The 22,865-nt window shown below is 50.0% G+C and overlaps 2 protein-coding genes across 2 annotated transcripts in view; both read right to left on the bottom strand.

The window, feature by feature from the left end:
• LOC144124076 (phospholipid-transporting ATPase ABCA3-like) overlaps nt 1-10,464 on the bottom strand; it is a 38,466-nt gene extending 28,002 nt beyond the window's left edge. The window contains exons 1-4 of the mRNA XM_077656742.1: nt 10,444-10,464; nt 9,092-9,302; nt 2,359-2,617; nt 1,433-1,491 (exon numbers count right to left, since the gene is read on the bottom strand). Of these exons, the coding sequence (XP_077512868.1) occupies nt 1,433-1,491; nt 2,359-2,617; nt 9,092-9,302; nt 10,444-10,464 (550 nt within the window). The remainder of the gene's footprint in view (nt 1-1,432; nt 1,492-2,358; nt 2,618-9,091; nt 9,303-10,443) is intronic.
• An 8,248-nt stretch (nt 10,465-18,712) lies between these two features.
• LOC144123275 (nod factor export ATP-binding protein I-like) lies at nt 18,713-19,874 on the bottom strand. The gene is made up of 2 exons (XM_077656130.1): nt 19,736-19,874; nt 18,713-18,900 (listed from the first exon to the last, which is right to left on the bottom strand). The coding sequence occupies exons 1-2, from the start codon at nt 19,841-19,843 to the stop codon at nt 18,715-18,717; spliced, it is 294 nt and encodes a 97-aa protein (XP_077512256.1). The 5' UTR covers nt 19,844-19,874; the 3' UTR covers nt 18,713-18,714.
• Between the last annotated feature and the right edge of the window lie 2,991 nt (nt 19,875-22,865).

The following is a 22,865-nucleotide window of genomic DNA, read 5'->3' as shown; positions in this document are numbered from 1 at the left end:
AGGCTTGGCATGAACGAGCTACAAAGAACAGGCAACCATGGAGTGCGAACTTTCCCATGTACTCAGATAGGCTGTTTTGATTGGTCGCACTAAGTGTCGTCATTGGGAGAGTGAAATGGGAATGGGAAGCTGCGCGAAAATCGAGTTGAGGGCAGTCATTTGTCTGCTTCTACTTTGAAATTTCTTCATTGAATAACTGCCGTTCCTATGCATCGATCCTCGTAATTTTTTTGAGTCAGCAGGTGTGTGACATAAAGAATCCATCTGTAGTGTAACCAGCATCCGTTCAAGCGGTGTTTCGTAGCCCCTTTAAGAATGGAATGCAATATCACTAGATTTCACATTTGTCGTATCTTCTGCTGCAACTTTTGTGCGTGTGTTTGCGTCCGTTTATTTGCAATTGCCGTTCCATAAACCGCCATATTCAGAGTGCTCTGTGTAATAACAGGTATCTACTATGCTCTGACGGTGCCGAAAATTGATATATTACATTTTTTCCTGATTTATCAACACAGAAACTAGGTTGCTGTGAACTCGGTGGGCAGGTTGTGATGTCGGCACAGGGTCACGACACCGCTCTTAACCTATCATTAAATTCCTTGGCATCAGACGGCGGATTTTGCTCCTGACGGGATCTATACTATCGCTTTAAGTTAACATCAAGATCGCTAGTCTGTAACGTGAAAATTAAGCATTAACGGCGGCTGGAAAATAGACATTTTTCAAAAAATGGAATTTGAGAAAGGTGCAGGCAGTGTGGGAGGGGAAACAGAGTGAAGAAAGGGAAGAGAGTGAAAGGGGACTGAAACGTTTTTGGCGCGACAGTTTCAACTTGGCTATCACTCCCACTGGCAGTGGCTCTGACTCATTGCCTCCCGTATGTGTCAGATGCTTGTAACTGCTGGGCAACAATCAGGTTGATTTTACACAGGTGTCGGTAGACATAAATTCGTGGCCATGAATTTGAAGCCTACAGTGCGTTTGATTTTACTAAGGTGTTGGTAGCCCTATATAGGAGAGATGAATTTGAAAGCTTCCCGAAAGGGTCTTCAGAGCTTCTGACTGCCTACGTCGCCAAACCGAGATAGCAGCTAACGCTGCGAAACATAAGCCATCAAAACGCGACCTCTAATGCCGCCAGAGGAAACACGTGGGCAGAAGCACTTTACACTTCCTGTTAATACGAAGCCATGCCATCTTTTCGGGGCACTCGTGAGAAATCAACTACCCTATCAAGGTGTCTTTTTTTAATCAATCGAATGTTTCGCGCCTCTCCCCCGCACAATCCCCACCGATGCCCGCATCAAAACGGTGGGTAAGGTACGGCTTGCGACGCTGCTCACCACCAAGCGCGTGTCCGTTACCTCTATTCGAAAGAAATGGGCAATTCGGCGCCACAGATGCAAAGACAAAAGTCAAGGTTCTTACGTACGCCATTGTTGTCCGAATACTGTTGTGCCTTGGCTCAGGGAAATGCTGTCCATAATCAGCCTGCGACGTAGAAGGTAAAAGAGTATAATGATATTTTATTTTTACTCTAGTCCCGCAGCGCATTAAAGATATTACGAGAGGTACACAGCACGCTTTATTTTTGATAATCTATTATCTTCCACCTAAGTACATTTCAGACTGCCTACAGCATTTCTTACCTACAGCCACGCAGGCCCCAAAAAGATCGAGGCTTCATTTAGGGAGGAGAGCGAAGCCACGTTTGGTAGGTTTGTTCCCTCCTCATTACTACAGCAAGGGAAAATTGCTGTTATAAAGGTGTCAGAGATTCAATGAATTACGTTCTAGTGCAGACTATGTTCAGTAGACTTCGTTCTGCTGCAGTGCAGTACAACTGCACGTAAGAAAATTCCCAGCTGTCCAACTGGCCCAACAGCAAACTCTAATTGTGTTTAAGAACCACAGGGGACAAGCAGAAATTTGCCTGTAAGCTTAAGTTACAGCGCTCTCAAAGAAGACCTTATCTCCGAAAGCGGAGCTTTTACATGCTAGAGAATACCAGAAAACACGGTACGGGTGTCGCCATCATAGGCCAAGTTGTGAACCAAAATGCATACGTTGACACTGAATTTTCGTCGTGGATACTCGCGGCTACGCTATAACGGCATTCAGCACAAAGCGTTGGCCACCCATTCATTTTCGTAAGGATGCCATGGCTTTGAAACGACTGGTGGGAAGATTCATAAATACAATTCCGTCCGCGATAAATTGGCTATTGCTTCTAGACAAGCGTCAAAGTACCCGGAAAGGGCCGGAGAATCACTTTTCACTGAAAACGATAAACTGGATGGAGCTTTCCTTAGTGTTCCTTCAACTGCTGCATACATCGAACGAGGTTGGTGCACTCGCCTCAGGTAGATGTCTTTGAGCGTGCACACGGTGAGCCCGATAGACGCGATGCCCAACGAAGCACCCCGGGTCTCTAAGTCCAGGAACAGTTGGCCTAGTCCATGGGGGCTGACTGTGTACAGGGCCAGTGTGGCACTTCTCGCAGAGTTCTCGATCATCTCTGCCGCTGGGGCGCGCCTCTGCACCGCATTTAGGAGCCGCTCTGCGCTGAATTCCGCTGGGGGTGGAAGCTTGGTGAGGTGTATCTTGTAACCGACTCCTGCGGGGGGGGGGGGGGGGGGGGGAAGGAAACAAATGGCTTTTTAGTGGCCAAGCAGCAGGTGGTCTCTATTACAAATGCCGTCATATATTCATCATGAGAGTTGGCAGGTTCTGTTTCAAGATAGTTGCATTGCTCAATTTTCACTTGCATTTTTTGAAAGTGTATGTGCAATTCCTGCGAGGATCCTTATTCGAATGGACGGCGTTTCTAAAACTATATAAATAATTTCTCAAGAATAATTTCTGAAGATGTTTCTGAAAAAAGGTGACTCAGTGGTCATAGCGGCCAGCCGTGAGTATTAGGCGGCAGGCCGCGGCTGCCGCTTTTCGATAAAACGCTACTGTGCTGAGCGATGTCATTTCTCGATAAAGAACGGCAGGTCGTGGAAACTGTTACTGAGCCCCCCTCTATGGCACCTGCTACCATCAACCTCATACCAATCCCTCCTTATTTTCTTCCTTCAAGGAGCGATCCATTAATACATAAAGAGCGCTACCATTACTGCTTCTTTCTTATGCTCACTTTGCATACGAGACAGAGGGAATTCATTTTATTCGCAATGTTGCGTCTCGCCTACGACGCGCGGTATAGCCGGCGCGGATGCAACGGACGCCGCGGCTTCGTTCAAAGCGGCGGTCATTTGGACCCGTTCATCGCTGCCGCAACGCCTCCCGCCAAGCGCGTCCAGGCAGGTTTAAGTGCCACGTGTCGTGCGTGCGTGCGTGCGTGTGTGTGTGTGTTGGTGCCCATGCTTGTCAAAGCGCGGCAGCCGGGGAGAGGAGCTCCCCAACTGGGAGGCGAGGAGGTCTGACCGGCGCCGGCCCGGCGGGCGCGCCCGTCACGTCTGGACATGTTCAAGCGTCGCCGTATCGGACGCCTCCTCCCAAGCCGTTCCTTCTTGCCCTCGACTCCGAGGGTATAAAAAAAGCAGCTGCCCCGGACGCCGAGGAGAGACTTCGATTCCTTCCTTCGAGTAGCGTGGTCGCCCTGACCGGCTGCTCTTTCGCGATGCCAGAATAAACAAGTTGTTCTGTTGCCAGTCGACTCATCCTTTGCCGGGATCTTCGGATGTTTCCAGCTTTGCCCCAGGCCGCCAGGCCAACGCTACCCTTGGGGCTTGCAACCCATTTGCAACAACTGGTTGCCAGCGGTGAGATCCCGACAACGGAGGCCAGCAGCGAAGATATGCGGTCAACTGTATGCTGAGCAGCACAACGACCATCCGGGAGCAGTGCAACGAGCCCTGTGTGATGACTGGTTGCCTGCAGCGGAACGACTGCGCTGAAATCTTGGCTGCGAGGTTTGGTGAGTGCGGGACTTTCTTCTTCTTAGTTTTGCCAGGCTTTTGTTAGTGTCAGAAACAGAGAATTGTGTTGTCGTTGCTGCCGGGTTAGTTTGCGGCAAGACAATAGTAAGCAGTAGAGAAAGCAGCATTCGGAGCAGCCATGGATTTTAAGTCGTTGCGCAAACCGAAATTGCTGGAGCTTGCAAGAGAGTTGGGTCTGGATGTCTCAGACAAACTCAGAAAACCAGAACTGCTAAGGGCTATTCTTGAGTTGCAGGCTGAGGATGACGAGCTGTCGGAATGCCTTGAGACCATTGAGGAGAGGGAGGAAAAAGAGGAGCGCGAACGTAAAGAGCAAAAAGACGAGCGCGACCGTCAACACGCTTTGGAAATGAAGCGTCTCGAGGTAGAGATGGAACGCGCTCGTAATGGAAGTCAGGCACACGGTGCAGGAGAACGGGTATCGTTCAAAATGACTGACCTGATGCGGCCGTTTAAGCTTGGAGAGGACATTGGTTTGTTCCTGGTTAACTTTGAGCGAACGTGCGAGAAGCAGGGGTTCTCTCGGGAAACGTGGCCACAGCGCTTGCTCACTTTGTTACCCGCCGAGGCGGCCGACGTAGTCGCTCGCTTGAAGAGAGAGGAGGCAGAGGATTTCGACCAAGTGAAATCAAGTCTGCTAAAAAAGTACAGGCTGTCAGCGGAGGCGTTCCGTCGGAAGTTTCGGGAAAATGAAAAAGGCAGAAATGAGTCATATACAGAGTTTGCCTACAGGCTTATGTCAAACATGCAGGAGTGGCTCAAAGAAGAGAAAGCGTTTGGTGACCACGAGAAAATTCTGCAGTGTTTCGGGCTGGAACAGTTTTATAGTCGGTTACCTGAGAACGTGCGGTACTGGGTCTTGGATAGGCCAGACGTTAGTACAGTGGCTAAAGCCGCCGAGCTAGCCGAGGAGTTTGTGACGCGTCGGGCTCGCGGAGCTAAGGACGGTCAAAAGGGTGAATTTGGCTCCAAGTCTGAGAGGCCGAAGTTCACACCCATGAGAGCAAGGGGGGACACGCGTAGTGCGGATGCGAGTGAAAGCAGTCCGACCGAACGTAAGGAGACGGCGGCAGCCGAAGCCGAACGCAGAAAGCGGTTCGAGGCGAGGCAAGCGCGCGTGTGTTATACGTGCCAGAAGCCGGGTCACTTTTCGGCGCAGTGTCCAGAAACAAAAACAGAAGTCGTGTTTTTGTCATTATGCAGCACTGACGAGAACATGAAGCTTCTCGAGCCTTACATGCGAGACTTCCTCGTGAACGGGAAAGAGTGCCGAGTGCTTCGTGATTCCGCAGCTACAATGGATGTAGTTCACCCCTCTTACGTAGAACCCGATATGTTCACGGGCGAGTGCGCATGGATCAAGCAAGCCGTGGAAGCTCACAGCGTGTGTCTGCCCGTAGCAAAAGTGCTTATTGAAGGACCTTTCGGAGCAATTGAGACGGAGGCCGCAGTGTCATCTATGCTGCCCCCCCAGTACCCGTACCTATTTTCGAACAGGTCCGATCACCTCCTGCGCGAGAAGGGGCTTTTGTTTGGTGAGGCTAGCGTTCAGGCCTTAACCAGATCGAGAGTTCGGGAGCTCGCTGCAAAGGCGGTAGTTGCGGGGCCGACGTTGTCGAACAATGTGAAAGGGTCGGAGGCGCAGCAAGCTGATATTCCGAGCACGTCAGAACTGGATAAAATTGAGCCTGTAGCGTTGAAGGCACCAGGTACTGGAGAGGAAATGCCCGACACGGGCAAGTTAGAAGAGCTTCCGGTCGAGCTTCCGGGACTAGGCTCAGTGACGAACAGGGAAGACACTGATCAGGTCATTAGTGACTTAATCATTAATGCACCGCTGTCGGCTGAGCAGAAAACCGAACTACACCAACTCTTACAAGAGTTTCAAGGTCAGTTCTCTGAGAGGCCTGGTAGGACTTCTGTCCTTACTCATGATATAGAACTTACCTCCCCAGAGCCAGTACGATCTAAGGCGTACCGGGTGTCACCCCGCCAGCGCGATATTATGGAGGCTGAGGTAAAGAAAATGCTACAGCTCGGTGTTATTGAGGCGGGTGAGAGTGATTATACATCCCCTTTGATTTTAGTTGAGGTACCGGGCAAGGAACCTCGTCCTTGCGTCGACTACCGCAGGCTTAATTCCATTACTAAGGATCAAATTTATCCGATCCCTAACATCGAGGAGCGCCTTGAGAAAGTTAGTAGCGCTCAGTTTATTTCCACCCTAGATCTTGTCAGGGGTTATTGGCAGGTTCCACTTACAGAAGAGGCTAGTAGGTATGCGGCGTTCATTTCACCAATGGGAACATTCCGTCCTAAAGTTTTGAGTTTTGGTTTGAAGAACGCGCCATACTGCTTTTCAAGCCTCATGGACAAAGTGCTGCGGGGACAGGAAGAATTCGCTTTACCGTATTTAGACGACGTAGCGATATTCTCCGCATCCTGGTCTGAGCATATGGCACACTTGCGGGCAGTGCTAACCCGCCTGCGCGAAGCGGGCTTGACAGTCAAGGCTCCCAAGTGCCAATTAGCACAGGCCGAGGTTGTCTACCTCGGTCACGTGATTGGACAGGGTCGTCGCCGCCCCTCTGAAATAAAGGTGGCCGCTGTGCGAGACTTCCCGCAACCGCGCACGAAGACCGATATTCGGTCGTTCTTAGGTGTCGCCGGCTACTATCAGAGGTACATCCCCAGGTACTCCGATATCGCGGCTCCCCTGACGGATGCTCTAAGAAAAACAGAGCCCCAAACAGTCGTCTGGAGCGAGACAAAGGAAAGAGCTTTTAGCGCCCTAAAGAGCGCCCTAACAAGCCAGCCTGTGTTACGATCGCCAGACTACACAAAAGGGTTCGTTGTTCAGTGCGATGCTAGTGAGCGAGGCATGGGCGTTGTACTGTGCCAAAGGGACAATGGAGAAGTGGAACACCCCGTCCTGTATGCTAGTCGTAAGCTGACCTGTCGTGAGCAGGCGTACAGCGCCACCGAGAAAGAGTGTGCGTGTCTCGTGTGGGCCGTTCAGAAATTGTCCTGCTACCTAGCGGGCTCGAGGTTTATCATTGAGACGGATCACTGCCCTCTCCAATGGCTGCAGACCATATCTCCCAAAAATGGCCGCCTCCTGCGCTGGAGCCTCGCTTTGCAACAATATTCCTTTGAGGTGCGTTACAAAAAGGGGAGTCTCAATGGTAACGCCGATGGCTTAAGTCGAAGCCCCTAACGTAGGAATCCGCCTCAAAGTTGTTTGTTACTGATGTTTTCTTCCTGAGGCAGGATTTTTAACATATTGCTTTTGTTTAGTGTTTCAAAGTGATTATGTGCTTTCTAGTGCAATTTTCCAATTTGTGGACGCGTTCTGAGTGCTGCTTGACTACTGTAAGGAACTAGGCAGTAGTATAAAAGGGGAAAGAGCCTGGCAGAGCTTAGTGGGGGTTGTCTCGTGCTTGCTGACTGAGCGGTTGCGTTTCGGCGTAGTTCTAACGCTTGCTGGGAACGAGCACAAAAATGGCAACTCTCCCGAAGTGACTTTGCAGTGTCCTATGTGATCCTGAACCCGAGAACGAGGCCTTCTCTGTGCGCTGCGCTCAAGCAACGTCGAGGGACGACCGGTTTCGATTACGAGCATCATCGAGCGACATCCCTCTGGACAGCGGATGCAGTCCCCTGACCATCGGGATCTCCTTCTCCCGGCGGGGCGGTCTGTTGCGTCTCGCCTACGACGCGCGGTATAGCCGGCGCGGATGCAACGGACGCCGCGGCTTCGTTCAAAGCGGCGGTCATTTGGACCCGTTCATCGCTGCCGCAACGCCTCCCGCCAAGCGCGTCCAGGCAGGTTTAAGTGCCACGTGTCGTGCGTGCGTGCGTGCGTGTGTGTGTTGGTGCCCACGCTTGTCAAAGCGCGGCAGCCGGGGAGAGGAGCTCCCCAACTGGGAGGCGAGGAGGTCTGACCGGCGCCGGCCCGGCGGGCGCGCCCGTCACGTCTGGACATGTTCAAGCGTCGCCGTATCGGACGCCTCCTCCCAAGCCGTTCCTTCTTGCCCTCGACTCCGAGGGTATAAAAAAAGCAGCTGCCCCGGACGCCGAGGAGAGACTTCGATTCCTTCCTTCGAGTAGCGTGGTCGCCCTGACCGGCTGCTCTTTTGCGATGCCAGAATAAACAAGTTGTTCTGTTGCCAGTCGACTCATCCTTTGCCGGGACCTTCGGATGTTTCCAGCTTTGCCCCAGGCCACCAGGCCAACGCTACCCTTGGGGCTTGCAACCCATTTGCAACAGCAACTTTTCCGAGGCCAGCCAAGTAATCCATGAAGTCTGGGGTAGAAAGGAACAATGGGGAGATTGTACGGTTAGTGGTCATTCAAAGAAACAGTTGGTGCGGCTGACCTAGTGTTCTGGGTAGTCGGGATACCTGCGTTTTCATGCGCAGAATTCACCTTAATGAATTCATCGCGATTTGCAAGAAAGCAGGGATTGCAAGCGATTCATTAGAGGGGCTTGTCTTCTGACAAACTAAAAGAAAGAACCATGTCGCTAAAAGCACAAGAAGTGTGACGTCTGCGCTATAGACCTCAATATATCTATAGATATATTGGATTACATTGGAAGCAACAGGGCTAAGCATAGAATCGCTTGAGCATCGCTGCAATGTCTGTCGGTGTAGTACACACTACAGATGACGACGGAGAAACAAAATAAAGAGGCCTCTGATTTCTGGGCTTTTGCGTGGCTGCTTTGTGGCAGCCTAACAGTGCGGGAGCCGAGATATGGGAAACATAATATCGCGCACTCATTCCGATGTAATGGTGAGGTTATGAAATTTACAAGATTAACGTAGTTTGGAATGAGACAGGCGTAACTGCTGAGGACTGGTGGGATAGGTGTTTTGTCTTAACAAGAAAATCTCAAGACATCAATGATGACCATGTCGTGGCAAACACGCCGGCGTAACCGTGCGTTTTGCGATGACTTGCACTCGCTGACAACAGGCTGTCACATTCTCACGAAATAGGTGCGCGACAAGTAAGACTTTATGAGGGGTTGAAGGGGTCCACGACATTGGGGACGCTGTGGATGCGGAAGCCCGACTTTAAAGAGGATGGAAGTGGCAACAGCATGACTGGCGAACAGGGTCGCCGCAGAATGCACGCACCGTAGGTGGACTTGAGGTACAGCGGCGAGGCTTTGCAGACGATGGTGCCCGAGGAGAGGGCGATGACGCGGTCGGCGAGCACGTCTGCCTCGGCCATGTCGTGAGTGGAGAAGAGCAGAGTGCTCGAGATCCGCACACGAAGCAGCAGGTCCCAGATGGAGCGGGCGCTGTTGGGGTCCAGGCCTGACGTGGGTTCGTCCACGATCAGCAGCTGCGACGGCACAAAGGGCACCGTACCAAGGAGAGCATGGGTGTTCAAGTAGAACTTTTTGCTGGGCTAGTTGGTGCATGTTACTAAGGAAAGAAGCGCCAACAGAGACAATACGTCCGCGTCACTTCTTATGTATTGTCTCTGTTGGCGCTTCTTTTCTTAGTGAGAGCATGGGTGCCACGTACACAGCACTTTCAACTCGTCTTCGAGAGTCAGGCACGCAGTCACCCGCCTTCATTAATCACCTCCGCCTCTCCTCTCACATGAGGAAGTCAAAGAGACAGAGAGAGAAATAACATGTATTTGCACCCGTTAAAAGGTTGATGGGTATCCGAGGCGCCGCTCGGTCCCAGCCATGTCCTCCCCCTCAGCCGTCGACCGGGATCTCTTGGATTTCAGCAGCGGCAAGGACGAGACGGATGACTTCACGTTCTTTAGTTTCGTCCTCGTTGTGAAACAGTGGCCCCCAGGACTCATCCGTTCTGTCAAGTTGTCCAAAGCTCGGACATCTCCATATCATATGGATCATGTCCACTATGCCCTCGCAACGTTTGCACATGGGACTGAAAATCTCCGGGTGCCACTTGCTATAAAGTTGAGGGTTAGGGAATACTACGGTTTGTAGCTTGCGCCACGCAACCTCTTCGTTTTTGGATAGCTGCTTACTTGCTTTTGGAAGTACCGCTCTGCCTAATTTGTAATGGTTTAGGATTTCCTGATATGTATTAAGATCGTCATCGAACTGTAGGAGCTCCCCATCGCACGAGGTGGATGGGGTTGTGCACAAGACGCCACTGGGATCCCGGAAGGTAGCTAATTCTCGGGCCAGTGCGTGCGCTTTCTCGTTTCCCCTCAACCCTTGGTGCGCGGGTGTCCAAATGAGCGCTACCTGTTCTGCCGGTGGTGGACAGCCGGCCAACACTCGTTCTGCTGTGGCTGAAATGCAGCCCGCGTCAAAGTTTCTAATAGCTGATTTAGAGTCAATGACGATAATTTTGACCTGATGTTTAGTTAGAGCAAGCGCAATGCCCCCCCCCCCCCCCCCCCAACTCTTCCGCCTCCGTTACTGTCAAGCGTCGGGTGCTGCAGCACGCTACCGGGCCTCCGTTTTCCCTAGTTGCTACCGAAATGCGCCCCGTACTGTTCGTGCATTCTGCGGCATCCGTATACAAGACATCCTGTCTGCCCTGAAAGCGGGCCTGCAACGCTACTGCTCTCTCCCTCCTCCGGCTCTCATGGTTGATGGGATGCATCTTTTTGGGGAGCGGAGTTCTCTTTAATTTGTCCCTAACCTGTTTAGGAACCAGGTCAGTACGTCTCGAGCACGCTCGAGGCTAGCGCCTCAGCTTGTCCAGAAAGTCAAAAAGAACTCTTCAAAAACTTGTTCGCCACTGGGCGCCCGTGAAGACATTATTTCGTTCTGTCAGTGTCATGCGACAGAGACATCAAAACACGAAAATAGAGTAAATAATGTTTACACACAGAAAAAGACTGAACATAGTTATGTACCGTTAAACACGAAATCGTATCAAGGTCACATTAGGTTGCGCTGTTTATTACAATCTAAACAACTGACGGTGAATGAGTAAGAGGAAGAAAAAAACAAAGAACCGATCGGGGTGGTCGCCGGTACAGCGTAGTAATGTAGACAAATCTCTCTACAGCGAAAAAGTTACAACGAAATATTGAACATAACGAAGAAATAACCATTCCTCTTGGAAGCTCTCATTAAACCCATGCATCTAAAGTGTAATTTTTCTGAAGTAAAACTCGTCTGCAAAGGGATTTACCGAACGTAATAGGAGCCCCACTCACTGTCTATGGCTGATTACAGTCGAGCGCGGATATAACGAATCCGGATATTTTAAATTGTTGGATAGATCGAGCACACAGATCACGCCTTTGAAAATCCCCAGTGAAACTATAGGAAAGTCGCGCGGTAAATCGAACAATTTAATTTCACCGGTCATTCCATGTATCGAATGGTACGCCGCGCCGCCCCTGCAAATGGCGCTTGTCTTAACAGTGCTCTTCAATCATTTTTTCCGCGCGGAGATGACAGCTGCGCGGCATTGGGCTCCTGCTGGCGCCGTGAAACCGCCTGACTAGGGCCCGTATTCCGAGTTTCCGTCGTAATAAAAAGCGCCATAATCTGCCGCAGCGGACGCGCTTGATTGGTTGAAGCGCCGGAAGAGGACGTGGGGGTTCGGATGCAGCGAAAGGGGTCGAAGAAACTGGACGGCGACGTCAAACACGTAGCGTACGCAGCAGATGCTCGACAGCCAACATGGCGGCGCTCTCTGAAGTGGTGCCTCTCCCTTCGAAGTTAACCCATCGATGTTACTGCGTTTTTAGGCCCGTTAACTGGCTATAAACTGGGTACGGGACTTTCGCTTCGTCTTGTCTTTCCTATAACAAATTAGATGAACGATAAATTCATCCTGTTTTTAATTTCTTTGGAAGATTCGGCAGCTACTGGGCCTAACGAGCACCGGTTTGTTGCACAAATTGTTCTCGTCATTCAAACTGGATGGCGCCACTATCACTGAGTTATCTCGCCGGCGTATGTTGGACGATGTAAAATAAAGCGGAATGCCCTAAAAATACTTGCGTTTACTGTGCACAAACGTGCAATTTCTATTCTAGAGCTCTCTAGTAGCTGTTGAAGCGTCCTGCATCATCATCATGTGTAATGCCTGCCAGCGTGAAACCACTCACGTGCACGGATGATCAGTCGCCAGCGACGCGCTGCTACACCGAAGCGTTTGACATGCTAGAGGTGGTTTTTTGGTGTCCCTTACGTTTCTCGATAGCCGTGGTGGTGTGGCTTTGTATCATTGAGCTCGTGAGTTAGCCGGCAAGTTAATTTTAAGGCGTCGATGGGTATACGTGCGCTTCGTAACACAGCAAACCTATGAAAACTTCGTCTGCGAGGTCTCCCCACGCATATATCAAGAGAAACGCAGTGAGAAGATTTTTTAGCTCATCCCTTTTATTTATTTGCAGTGCCTGCATAAAATGAATTAAAAAACGTAAATTACTGTCTGCACAACCGTCCGATCGCAGCACCAATTTACATTCAGCGATGTTGCAGACGGCAAGTCGTCACGGCGTCTTGGTTCAGCACGGCACGGAGCGCGCATTGTGCAGCGAGAGAGTGCATGCAACCAACTTTCCTCTGCGCACATTGTGCAGTGAGTGAGTGCATGCAACAAACTTTCCTCTGCGTTTTCTTTTCCTCGTGATAAATGTAGAACGCCGCGTTGTGCGAACAAGCTAGCTGCATTTTATTTACCATCGGCGATTTACGGCTGTAGAGGCCGCCTTCTGTCACTGAAAAGCTATGCGTGGTTGCGTACAATATTTTCTTCTTTAATTACACCTCCGGCCTTTACGGTTCAGAAAAGAGTGCCTGAACTATAATTTTTGCATTTTCTGAAGTCAATTGGGTAAATAAAGCAGATTTTATATTACTTCTTTACAGTGGAATCCGATGCGCAACCAAACTTGTGGCTGACTGTTTGTTCTGTCGCATTGGTCGCGTTCTTTTTCTCGGCAAAGAGCAAGAGCGCCGCTGGACGTTTCGCTTCGGCAACCGCAACGCAGTGACATCCTGCCGCCGCTAACAGTCACAACCGAACCGACATCCGCTTCCGGTTTTTTGACCAATCAGGTGTTGCCGCAGCGGCAGATTATGGCGCTTTTTATTATGACACAAACTCGGAATACGGCCCTAGGTGAACATCAGGCTACTGAAAAGGGGTTTCGGTCTCTTATGCTCGTTTTCCAAGCCACATCGCTCCCATGCTGTGAAGGCAGCGGAACTAACTAAAGCCTAGCCACGGCCTTCGCCCGGCGTTCCTCGCTGTCTTCGCTGCCAAAGACGCTGCGGAAACCAAATACGCCTTAATTTCAATCAGCGATTTTTCTATTTATAGTGCGCTGGTAACAGGATTAGACATCTGATGATAGGCAGTGACTGCTTCTACAGAGCCATGCGCAGCGATTTGAACGCGAAACAGTTTAAGCCTAGCAACCCCTAGCGAGCGATGCGCTGACAGCACGCTGGCGAGCGACACGTAGCTGCAAAAAGCGCGTCTCTAGCGTTGTTGCAGTGCATTTGTCCTTCTAAGTTACATGTAAGAGTATCTGTGGAGTTCGCTGACCTTTCCGCGAACTCGTTGATCTTGTGTTCGCAAGGAAAGCCGCTCCAGTGGGGTTGGAAGTCCCCAACAAAGGAGCCCGTCCCGTCCCTGCCTCCCCTTCGTGCAGCGGACGTCCTCGTTTACGCCGCGCCGTCACGGGGATGACCCGCCGGGAAAAACGCTAACCATGTACAGCTGTCGACATGTGGTTGTTAAGGGGTTGACGAGGTTTCGGGGGCGCACAAGATACGGCTGGGTATTAGCCGAGTGACCGGAAACCCACTATTTCCGTAACGACTGTGTTCGTCTCGTGCGGTGTATTCTGTGAACACTTCAGGGATCGTTTTGTCGCGTGTGCGAAAGAGATAGGAAAGTGGTAACGGCTGGGCCGTGGGTGCCGTGGGAGAGGGTGGTCGCATTTGTGCTGTTTGTCTATTTGATTGCAACCTCTCCTTTCCCAAATGTTTAATCAGCACTCTTTCCCCAATCTGTAATTAGTTGGCGGAAATACTTATCTTCCTTTCCCTGACCACTCATTGGCGACCCGCAGCGGTGGCTCAGTGGTTAGGGTGCTCGACTACTGATCCGGAGTTCCCGGGTTCGAACCCGACCGCGGCGGCTGCATTTTTGTGGAGGAAAAACGCTAAGGCGCCCGTGTGCTGTGCGATGTCAGTGCACGTTAAAGATCCCCAGGTGGTCGAAATTATTCCGGAGCCCTCCACTATGGCACCCATTTCTTCCTTTCTTCTTTCACTCCCTCCCTTATCCCTTCCCTAACGGTGCGGTTCAGGTGTCCAACGATATATGAGACAGATATTGCGCCATTTCCTTTCCCCAAAAACCAATTATCATTATCAACCACTGATTGGCGAGATGGGTCGTTTGTTATCTTATTGGTTGCTGTCCCCGCTAAGGGCGGAGACAGAGGGTTTAAAACCAAGCGCTCTGGGTTGAGCGGGGGCTGAATTCGTCTGATCCACAATTTAGTCATGTAAATAGTTTTCTCCTTGCTTTGTTTCTTCTCGTTTTTTTACCTATGTTGTAAATAAATAGTTAACCTTCTCCTTTCCTTGAGTAATGTGAATGTTTGCGAGTAGAACCACCGGGTCATCTAGAAACCCCGATTTCATCATCAAGTAGTTTCCTCTCATCGCCACCGGAAGGGGAAACTCAACTGGCGCAGTCGACAGGATCGCAACTTCTTTCTGCTCAAGGCATTGGACGGAAGGTGAGAAGAACAAGTCGGTGGACAAGCTGTTTGTCCTAAAGAAGAAAACGTGAAGCTGCGTCGAAAGACGACGTTGAGAGCTTCAGTATCACGGGTCGAGTTCGAGAGGACGTCGGAGGCTCAAGTCAGCTAGCAGCTGAAGGAGCCGGGCAACAACAAGCCATCGAGGGCTCGAGTCAGCGAGCTGCTGAAAAGAACCAGGCGTCCACCTCGAACTGGTTTGAGTCAGCGAGCTGCTGAAAAGTAACCAGGCGACCAAGTCAAGCCAGTCACACGAGGCAGAAGTCAGCGAGCTGCTGAGAGATTCAGAGCTCAAGTCGTCCGCATCGAGGAGCCTGTCGTCATCACTGAGGACGACGAGATCACCGGGGCAGAGAGCAACCAGTAAGGTAGGAGACCTTTCTGCTTTCTCCGAATTCACCATGTCGGTGTAGTGTTTAGTGCTAGAAACGATAGCACGGAAAACGGAGATGGCTGCCGTACGGTATGATCAGGAGGGCAGGATGCGACGTGTTGAGCAGGAGGAGGCTGAACAGCTGAGTGAAATTGAAAATTTGAAACTCCAAATTGAGCTAGAAAAGAGAAAACTTGCACAGATGCAGTTGAAATTAAGGCAAGGGACGAAAGTTGATAGCGAGGTCTTATTCGGAGCAGTTCAGTGTTATAACTGCATGAAATTTGGACATTCGATGATTGACTGTCCGAACTCAAAGCAAGAACCAGATGTTCCCGCGGTGAGGGCAGATGTGTGCAAACTAGTAGCTCAGGTAAAGATAGTGGCGCCTGATAAGCTACATTCCCAGTCGAAGATGACTGTTAATAAGGTCAGTCAACCAGATGGGATGGATGATCCGGCATGCGGCGACTTGCAAACCGAAGGTCAGAGTTCTGAAGCTGTGTGGATTCAGGGGCCGAAATAACAAAACAGGAGGGTGATCTAACGTTGTGTGCGGAGAAAAAAGACTGTACTGTAGGCATAGGGGTGTTAGTCACACCTGTGAAGCATTCGCTGTCAGAGCGAGCACATATAGAGCAGACCAAAGAGGGGCAGGAGTGTACTTCTCGTGAACAAGCGTTCAGCGTTGCCCAAGAGCAGGTCTGCGCTAGCTCTGAGGCAGCGGGAACGCGCGAGGAAGATGTACATCAGGATCTGATAGCGGGCACACTCCTTGCAGGTGATGGTAAGCTAGCTGCCAAAAATGAATTGGTTAGCAAGCTGGAGCTGATACTGTGCGCAGTGACAGCAGATGTAGCTGCAGGTGTAGGGAAGTTGATAACACTTGAGACGCCCGCGCTGCTACAGCAGCCAGAAAAGGTGCAGCTGCAGGAAGAAAATGAGAAAGCTGATGTCAAAGAGCATTTCAGAATTCCGCGCGAATCCGTTAGTGACAAACCTGAGGCTTCAGTAGAGCTTCAAACAGATTCGGAAGCTGCAAATGTCTCTGCAGCAGATTGGGAGTTAACAGCGACAGCTGCAAAGAGTTTCACAGCAGGTAGGGAACTCGGAGATTCGGATACTGCATTCATCCCTGTAAGTCTAAACATGAAGCATGATACCTCATTACCAGAAGTGCGGAACCAAGCTGGTCAAGGTAATTGTGGGGCAAGAATCCTTGAGGAGATGGTTTTTCTTCATGAGAACATCGGCTGCAAGCTCTGCAAAGAGCTAGCCTCACCTGAAACCCGATGTGAAGCTGCATGTGAAGTAGCAGATCTGAAAACTAACTTTAGTGCGAGATTCAGAGAACGGGAGAATGCAGACGCGATGACAGCAGCAACCTTTGTGGAATTCAGGGAGCTGGTGAGCTCTGTCGATTTTGAGCAAGCTGACGATGTAGACACGATAACGGCGGTAGCCTTCACAACCGGCTCCGTGGCGGATAAATTGGAATTTTGGTCCAATCTTGTGGACAAAGTTAAAAGGAAACATTCTTTTTCGAGATGTAGGTGGCTAGAAATCATTCTGCCAATTTAGTGCACCGATCTGATAAGGTGGATTCTGGAATTTGCAGATTGGTGTCCTAACCTTGTGGGTGCGGATTGAATTAACCGCAATGTGTGCGCGTGTGTGCGTGTTTGTGGTCTGATTGAACGGCTGAGCATACATGTGCGCGCGTGTGTGAATTTTTTCCGGGAAACTGTGGCTGGACTTTTATGTCACACTGACAGCAAGTGTCCGCGTGACATTCTTGGTTGGGAGGTGTGGAGTTCGCTGACCTTTCCGCGAACTCGTTGATCTTGTGTTCGCAAGGAAAGCAGCTCCAGTGGGGTCGGAAGTCCCCAACAAAGGAGCCCGTCCCGTCCCTGCCTCCCCTTCGTGCAGCGGACGTCCTCGTTTACGCCGCGCCGTCACGGAGATGACCCGCCGGGAAAAACGCTAACCATGTACAGCTGTCGACATGTGGTTGTTAAGGGGTTGACGAGGTTTCGGGGGCGCACGAGATACGGCTGAGTATTAGCCGAGTGACCGGAAACCCACTATTTCCGTAACGACTGTGTTCGTCTCGTGCGGTGTATTCTGTAAACACTTTAGGGATCGTTTTGTCGCGTGTGCGAAAGAGATAGGAAATTGGTAACGGCTGGGCCGTGGGTGCCGTGGGAGAGGGTGGTCGCATTTGTGCTGTTTGTCTATTTGATTGCAACCTCTCCTTTCCCAAATGTTTAATCAGCACTCTTTCCCCAATCCGTGATCAGTTGGCGGAAATCCTTATTTTCCTTTCCCTGACCACTGATTGGCGAGATGGTCGTTTGTTATCTTATTGGTTGCTGTCCCCGCTAAGGGCGGAGACAGAGGGTTTAAAACCAAGCGCTCTGGGTTGAGCGGGGGCTGAATTCGTCTGATCCACGATTTAGTCATGTAAATAGTTTTCTCCTTGCTTTGTTTCTTCTTGTTTTTTTACCTATGTTGTAAATAGATAGTTAACCTTCTCCTTTCCTTGAGTAATGTGAATGTTTGCGAGTAGAACCACCGGGTCATCTAGAAACCCCGATTTCATCATCAAGTAGTTTCCTCTCATCGCCACCGGAAGGGGAAACTCAACTGTATCTATTGCCTGTTTTTATATATCGAATTAATGATATTTTGAACTATTTCGCGATCCCCTTACAGTTGGATATATCCGGATTCGAGTGTATTTCGATTTGTAACGGCACTGCCTATTGCGTACCCATTCTGTGCGGCAGGCTGAAATGGGTGAAGGCAGGCACTTGTGCAAGGGAGAGGCCGATGAAGCACACCTACCTCGCCGCTGCTCTGAAATTAAGCTCGCTGCGTCTTCCCCAAACTTTGCTATGGCGGCGGTCTTGTCGGGTGCGGATCCCCTAAACCGCCCCCTCCCCGCTATAGAACAAATCACCTCTAGGTTCTCCCGAAAAAAAAAAAACATGGTCCCGTGCCTGGCTCGACCACCGCACAAAACACGCGGAAAACGCGGAAGCGACTATGGGGTCTTGAGGAACGCCGTAGTGTAGGGCTCCGGATTAACTAAGGCCACATAGGTTTCTTTAACAGGCGCTGACAACTTCAGCGCAGACGTGCGTTCTTTCATTTCGTCTCCATCGAATTGCGGCCACCGCGGCCAGGATTTGATGCAGCGATCAAAAGATTTTCGCTGCAGAGCGGGTGCGCTGCTTACACAGTGCAGCCAAGAAAGAGGTCTCTCAGCAAGACGATCGCTCGGTGCCTGGGATCATTATTGCATGACACAGAATAACGACGGACAGTGCGTGGCAATGCAAGTACACCGGAATAAATACATGTGCACGGGTTTTGAAGGCATGTCTTGAAAATAATTTCCGTAGCACAGTTAACACTTACAGGGGTGTTTCGCGGTTGCCACATAAAGGCTATGATTTTAGAACATTCTCAGGACATCCCATTGTGATAGGCAGTGCATCAAGTGATTCTATGCTGCCTTGTTATTGCGTGTGTCTGAGCGTACAGGTAAACACGCGGACACACACAAACGCGCACATTTTCATAGGCAGACGGATGCGCACAAAGGTTTTGCAAACACAGAACAAAGATCGTGAGGTGTCTTCAAAAGTCCAAATTGCGGGATGGCTGTACCTTGGGCTCTGCGATGGTGGCAATGGCGATGCTGAGCCGCTTCTTCTCCCCGCGACTAAGTTGGTCGGTCAACTCCCGCGCCTTGCGACCGAGGTTGATTCGGTCGAGGCTGGCCACCGCTGCTGCCTGGATCTCGCGTGGCCGCATCTCTTTGATCTGAGCCGCGCACGAAATGAGCACGCGTAGTATTGGCCAGCGCACACTGTCCACGTGCCGTAAGCAATCTGTGATCCTCAGCAGCCTCTACCGGAACTCTTTTACACGCCAGTTCTGTTCAGTTTTCTTATGCTAAGGCGAGCGCTTTCCAGCGATTGGCTGTACGCGTTCGAAGAGCATTTGCGGAAATATATGAAGCGTTGGTTTCAAACGAGACTTGTCCACAGATGCACTAAGCCCGACTTCGTTCCGTAAGGAACCACCACTCGTCTATATGGAACACAGAATAAGCGATGATTTGTGTTGAAATATTGTGAAAAATATAGGGCCCTTGTTAAGTTCGAACAGTTCTGTTCAATATTGACCCCTCATTTGTGCCAGCATCTGTGTACAGCGACAATGTCACACATGAGAACGTGTTCCCAAAGCAGTGCAGAATATAGTTTGCTGTTTAGCACCATTCAAAAGGAAGGAAGCATTCTATGATTCTTTTCAGACGCCAAAGAAAATTTTATTGTGACATTGATGTTTTCTATGCTTTACTTGAAAAGGAAAAAAAATGTATTTATTTGATATATTTCTTCTTCTCTCTGATGTACAATTTTCTAACATTTAGTTGCTCCTACAAGAAACTCGCGAATTGTTTTTCTTGAATTTTGCGGATTGTCATGGCCTCTGCCCTTTCTATTTATTGCCTGTATTCTACTATTCTGTCTGTCCTGTCACTAGCCTTTGGCTTTTGGGCATAAAAGCTTTCTTTAACTTTTTAGTATTCAGATCAAAATAAAAATGATGGGGTTGATGAAGAAGGCAGCGATGTTCATCTGCAACTTACCGCGCCGAAGAAGAGCAAGTGCTCCCAGACTGTCAAGTCGGGAAAGAGGAGGTCGCGCTGCGGGCAGAAGCTGACGGAGCCGCGAGCAAGCCTCGTGTATTTCACCATGTCGTAGCCACGCACGAACACACTACCCACAGTAGGCTTCACCAGGCCTGCCGGGGAAACGTGGAATGCGAGAATACATAGGCCGATATGCATGCAGCTATGGCGAGATACAGCCCTTTTCTTTAAAAAATAGGACTGCTGTTAGCTTTACAGGCGCTAACTGAGGTTTTCTGACCTTTTCTCATTCGACTACACGACCTACAATTGCACAGGAAAAAATAAATATTTCGTATCTACGCAATCTCGTACTATTCCATCTTATAAAACACACATGTAGCAAAGGGAACAGCAATTTGAGTGTTTAGCTTGTGTGTGTTATGGGCAAATGTGATTTGCACTTCTAAACGTCCAGCTTATTCTGTTTCATTTTTGTGACAATCTTTCTCAGTGTTTTCTTCAGGCTTCTGGTTACTCAGAACAAGCGTGCAGTGTTCAATATGGCGACATGTTGTTGCTCCAAGTCAGGGGCTGAATTCAGCTCGGGCAAAGCGCCTAGTACACAGATGCATCAGTTGCACAGGAAGTTGGCCATATTGCTAGAGAGCTTTGCCATATGGTCTTTATAGAGGTAACGCAAAACTGAATTAGAGCCGCCGCGGTGGTGCAGTGGTTACGGCTGCTGACCCGGAAGATTCGGGTTCGATCCCGGCCGCGGCGGTCGCGTTTCGATGGAGGCAAAATTCTAGAGGCTCGTGTACTGTGCGAGGTCAGTGCACGTTAAAGAACCCCAGGCGGTCGAAATTTCCGGAGCCCTTCTATAGGGCGTCTCTCATAGCCTGAGTCGCTTTAGGACGTTAAATACTATAAACCAATTAGCAAAACTGAATTCGTGGACTCTTTCTATAGCACAAAGGTCACGGACAGTCTACTCTCTGCGTCTGAACTGAACAGTTGGGTTCCTGATCTAAGGCTTTCTGCTGTCTGGCATGGCACATGAAATTATAGTTGGCGCCGCGTGCTAGAATAAATAAAGCAATCTCGTTCCCTCAGGCAGGCCTAGATTGCATCACTAACTGGTACTTATAATGGCTAAAGACTTTTACATGGAACGTTAACATATTTTAATTCATATCCTTTAGTTAGCCATTCAAGATAACCTTCAGCGCAGCGATCCAAATATATACTTACCACCATCTGTACAGCTGCGGCCATAAGTTAATGTGGTAGCTTTCCGCAGTTTATTCGGTACACGGCTACTGCGCTTTCTGCTGTATTTTCCAGTGACGCAATTATGTATTATAGCATGGCAATCAGTTTGCACGTCATTCAAAGAAGCCCTGTTGTGTGTGAACGCTTGATAGCAAGGCAGTTCTCTGGGGGTTGTTGACGACGTGTGCGGCATAGTGGACACAGTTCCGGACCCTGTTCGCGTTGTGGGGGCCCGACGCGCAATGTCCACCCTTAGTGAATGTCATCATTAAGGTCATCATCATTACTGGAAGGGGACAGGACTGTGTCCCCTTCCTGTAGGACACGTTCCTGTCACAGAAGGCATATCTCTGGCGGTGAAGGCCTCCCCCACTGCAATCGCATGGGTCCCACCTCCCCGCTAAAGTTAGCCCCAGCGTGAATTGCACAGACTCCTACAGTCAGGCCCTAGTGGACATTGCGGCCGCAAAAGCCGGCTCCTCCCTTCTGCCGCCTGCAACCGCGGAGGCGACGCTGAACAACTATTGGGTACTCGTCCAAGGCTTCAGCCAACTCGCATACGCCTCCTGCTCATCAGCCGCTAGCGACAAGGACGTCCCCCCGATTGAATCTCTTGGAAACATGGGCCTCATCATCGACCACTGCGTTACTCAACCAGTGAAGCTAGCCACAATTATTTTAAGTATGCAACATGGTGAACTTGTGCAATTGCAAACACATTTCTGTATTGACCTCAAGAGTCAATTATGCATTTTTAAGCGCAGAGTTTTCACTAGGATGTCAGGCAAGGCGCGATGCAGGACTCCGGATCTTTTCCGGCCTCCTCAGATCATTTAACGCTCACGATAATCTCCGTGCACTGGGACTTCTTCATTGCCACTTGTGCACACATGGCCGCCTAGGTAGAGGGACCAGTGCAGTCACTGTCACCGATGATTGTCGGCGTATTCTTCACGTCAAAGCACCACGTGCAGCGCTGCAAGTTTTTTTCCTATCTTTACCGTCTTCGCCTATACAGTAGCCAGGCTGCGCAATTTAGCTTCCTTGTTTTAGAGCGAAGCCCTTACGGCTTCCTAAAAATCTGAAGGCTTTCCCTAGTGAAAAAAAATGTTTGATGGAATAACCTCATACTGGCTTCGTCATTCAAATGTCATGCAGTTTGTATGATACTGTATCACAATTGAATGACATTTGATTGATAACGGATAGACATTTGTATGAAAAGCTGTATGAGGTCATTGCATCAAGAGCTTTTAACTAGGGTTGGAAGGCGAGAACAAGTGTTCTTATAATACCTGACAGAGATTTAGAGTGTGCGGAGATGTATAGCTGCATTATACATCCGCGAAGCGAACCATGCAACCTGCTTACTTTTGGCGAAGACGCCGCATATTCACTGCTTACTCGCAAAGGAACCTGTCGTCGTGCACCGTGCCTGTACACGAGATGCAGCGATGAACCAAAACCGCACCCAAGCCATGCGCTCACCCGCCACTATGTTCATGAGCGTCGTCTTCCCGGCGCCGTTGCGGCCCACCACAGCCGTGGCTTCCTGTTCGTACGCCTGCAGGCTGACCCTCCGGAGAGCGTGCGTGCTTCCGTACACCTGAGGAACGCAAGCGCAGGTGTCCTTCGTATATGTTTACAAGCGGTCGTTACCATACACAGCCACCCTAAACTATATGAGGGATTCAGAAAACGTCTAAGATTTTTCCAGCTGCCACAAACTAGAAGCTGTCATGAACTCAAGACTTAACCTTTCCATACTCGTACTGACACGATTAAATGCATTACATTGCTGCATCTGATAAACAGTTGGAATGCTTTCCTTAGCGTCTTTGGCGCAGTGTATCGACAAAATTTTCGGACGCCG

Source organism: Amblyomma americanum, chromosome 3 (genome assembly GCF_052857255.1).
Source record: "Amblyomma americanum isolate KBUSLIRL-KWMA chromosome 3, ASM5285725v1, whole genome shotgun sequence".
Classification (NCBI taxonomy): Eukaryota; Metazoa; Arthropoda; class Arachnida; order Ixodida; family Ixodidae; genus Amblyomma; species Amblyomma americanum.
This window is presented reverse-complemented; position numbering and strand designations above follow the sequence as displayed.

What these genes read in the sequence shown, in the direction of transcription:
- LOC144123275 (XM_077656130.1), bottom strand. Translation starts at nt 19,843, where the DNA reads ATGGTGAAATACACGAGGCTTGCTCGCGGCTCCGTCAGCTTCTGCCCG. An exon ending in ACTTGCTCTTCTTCGGCGCG is followed by an intron (nt 18,901 to 19,735) that starts GTAAGTTGCAGA and finishes TGCGCGGCTCAG; the next exon opens with ATCAAAGAGATGCGGCCACG.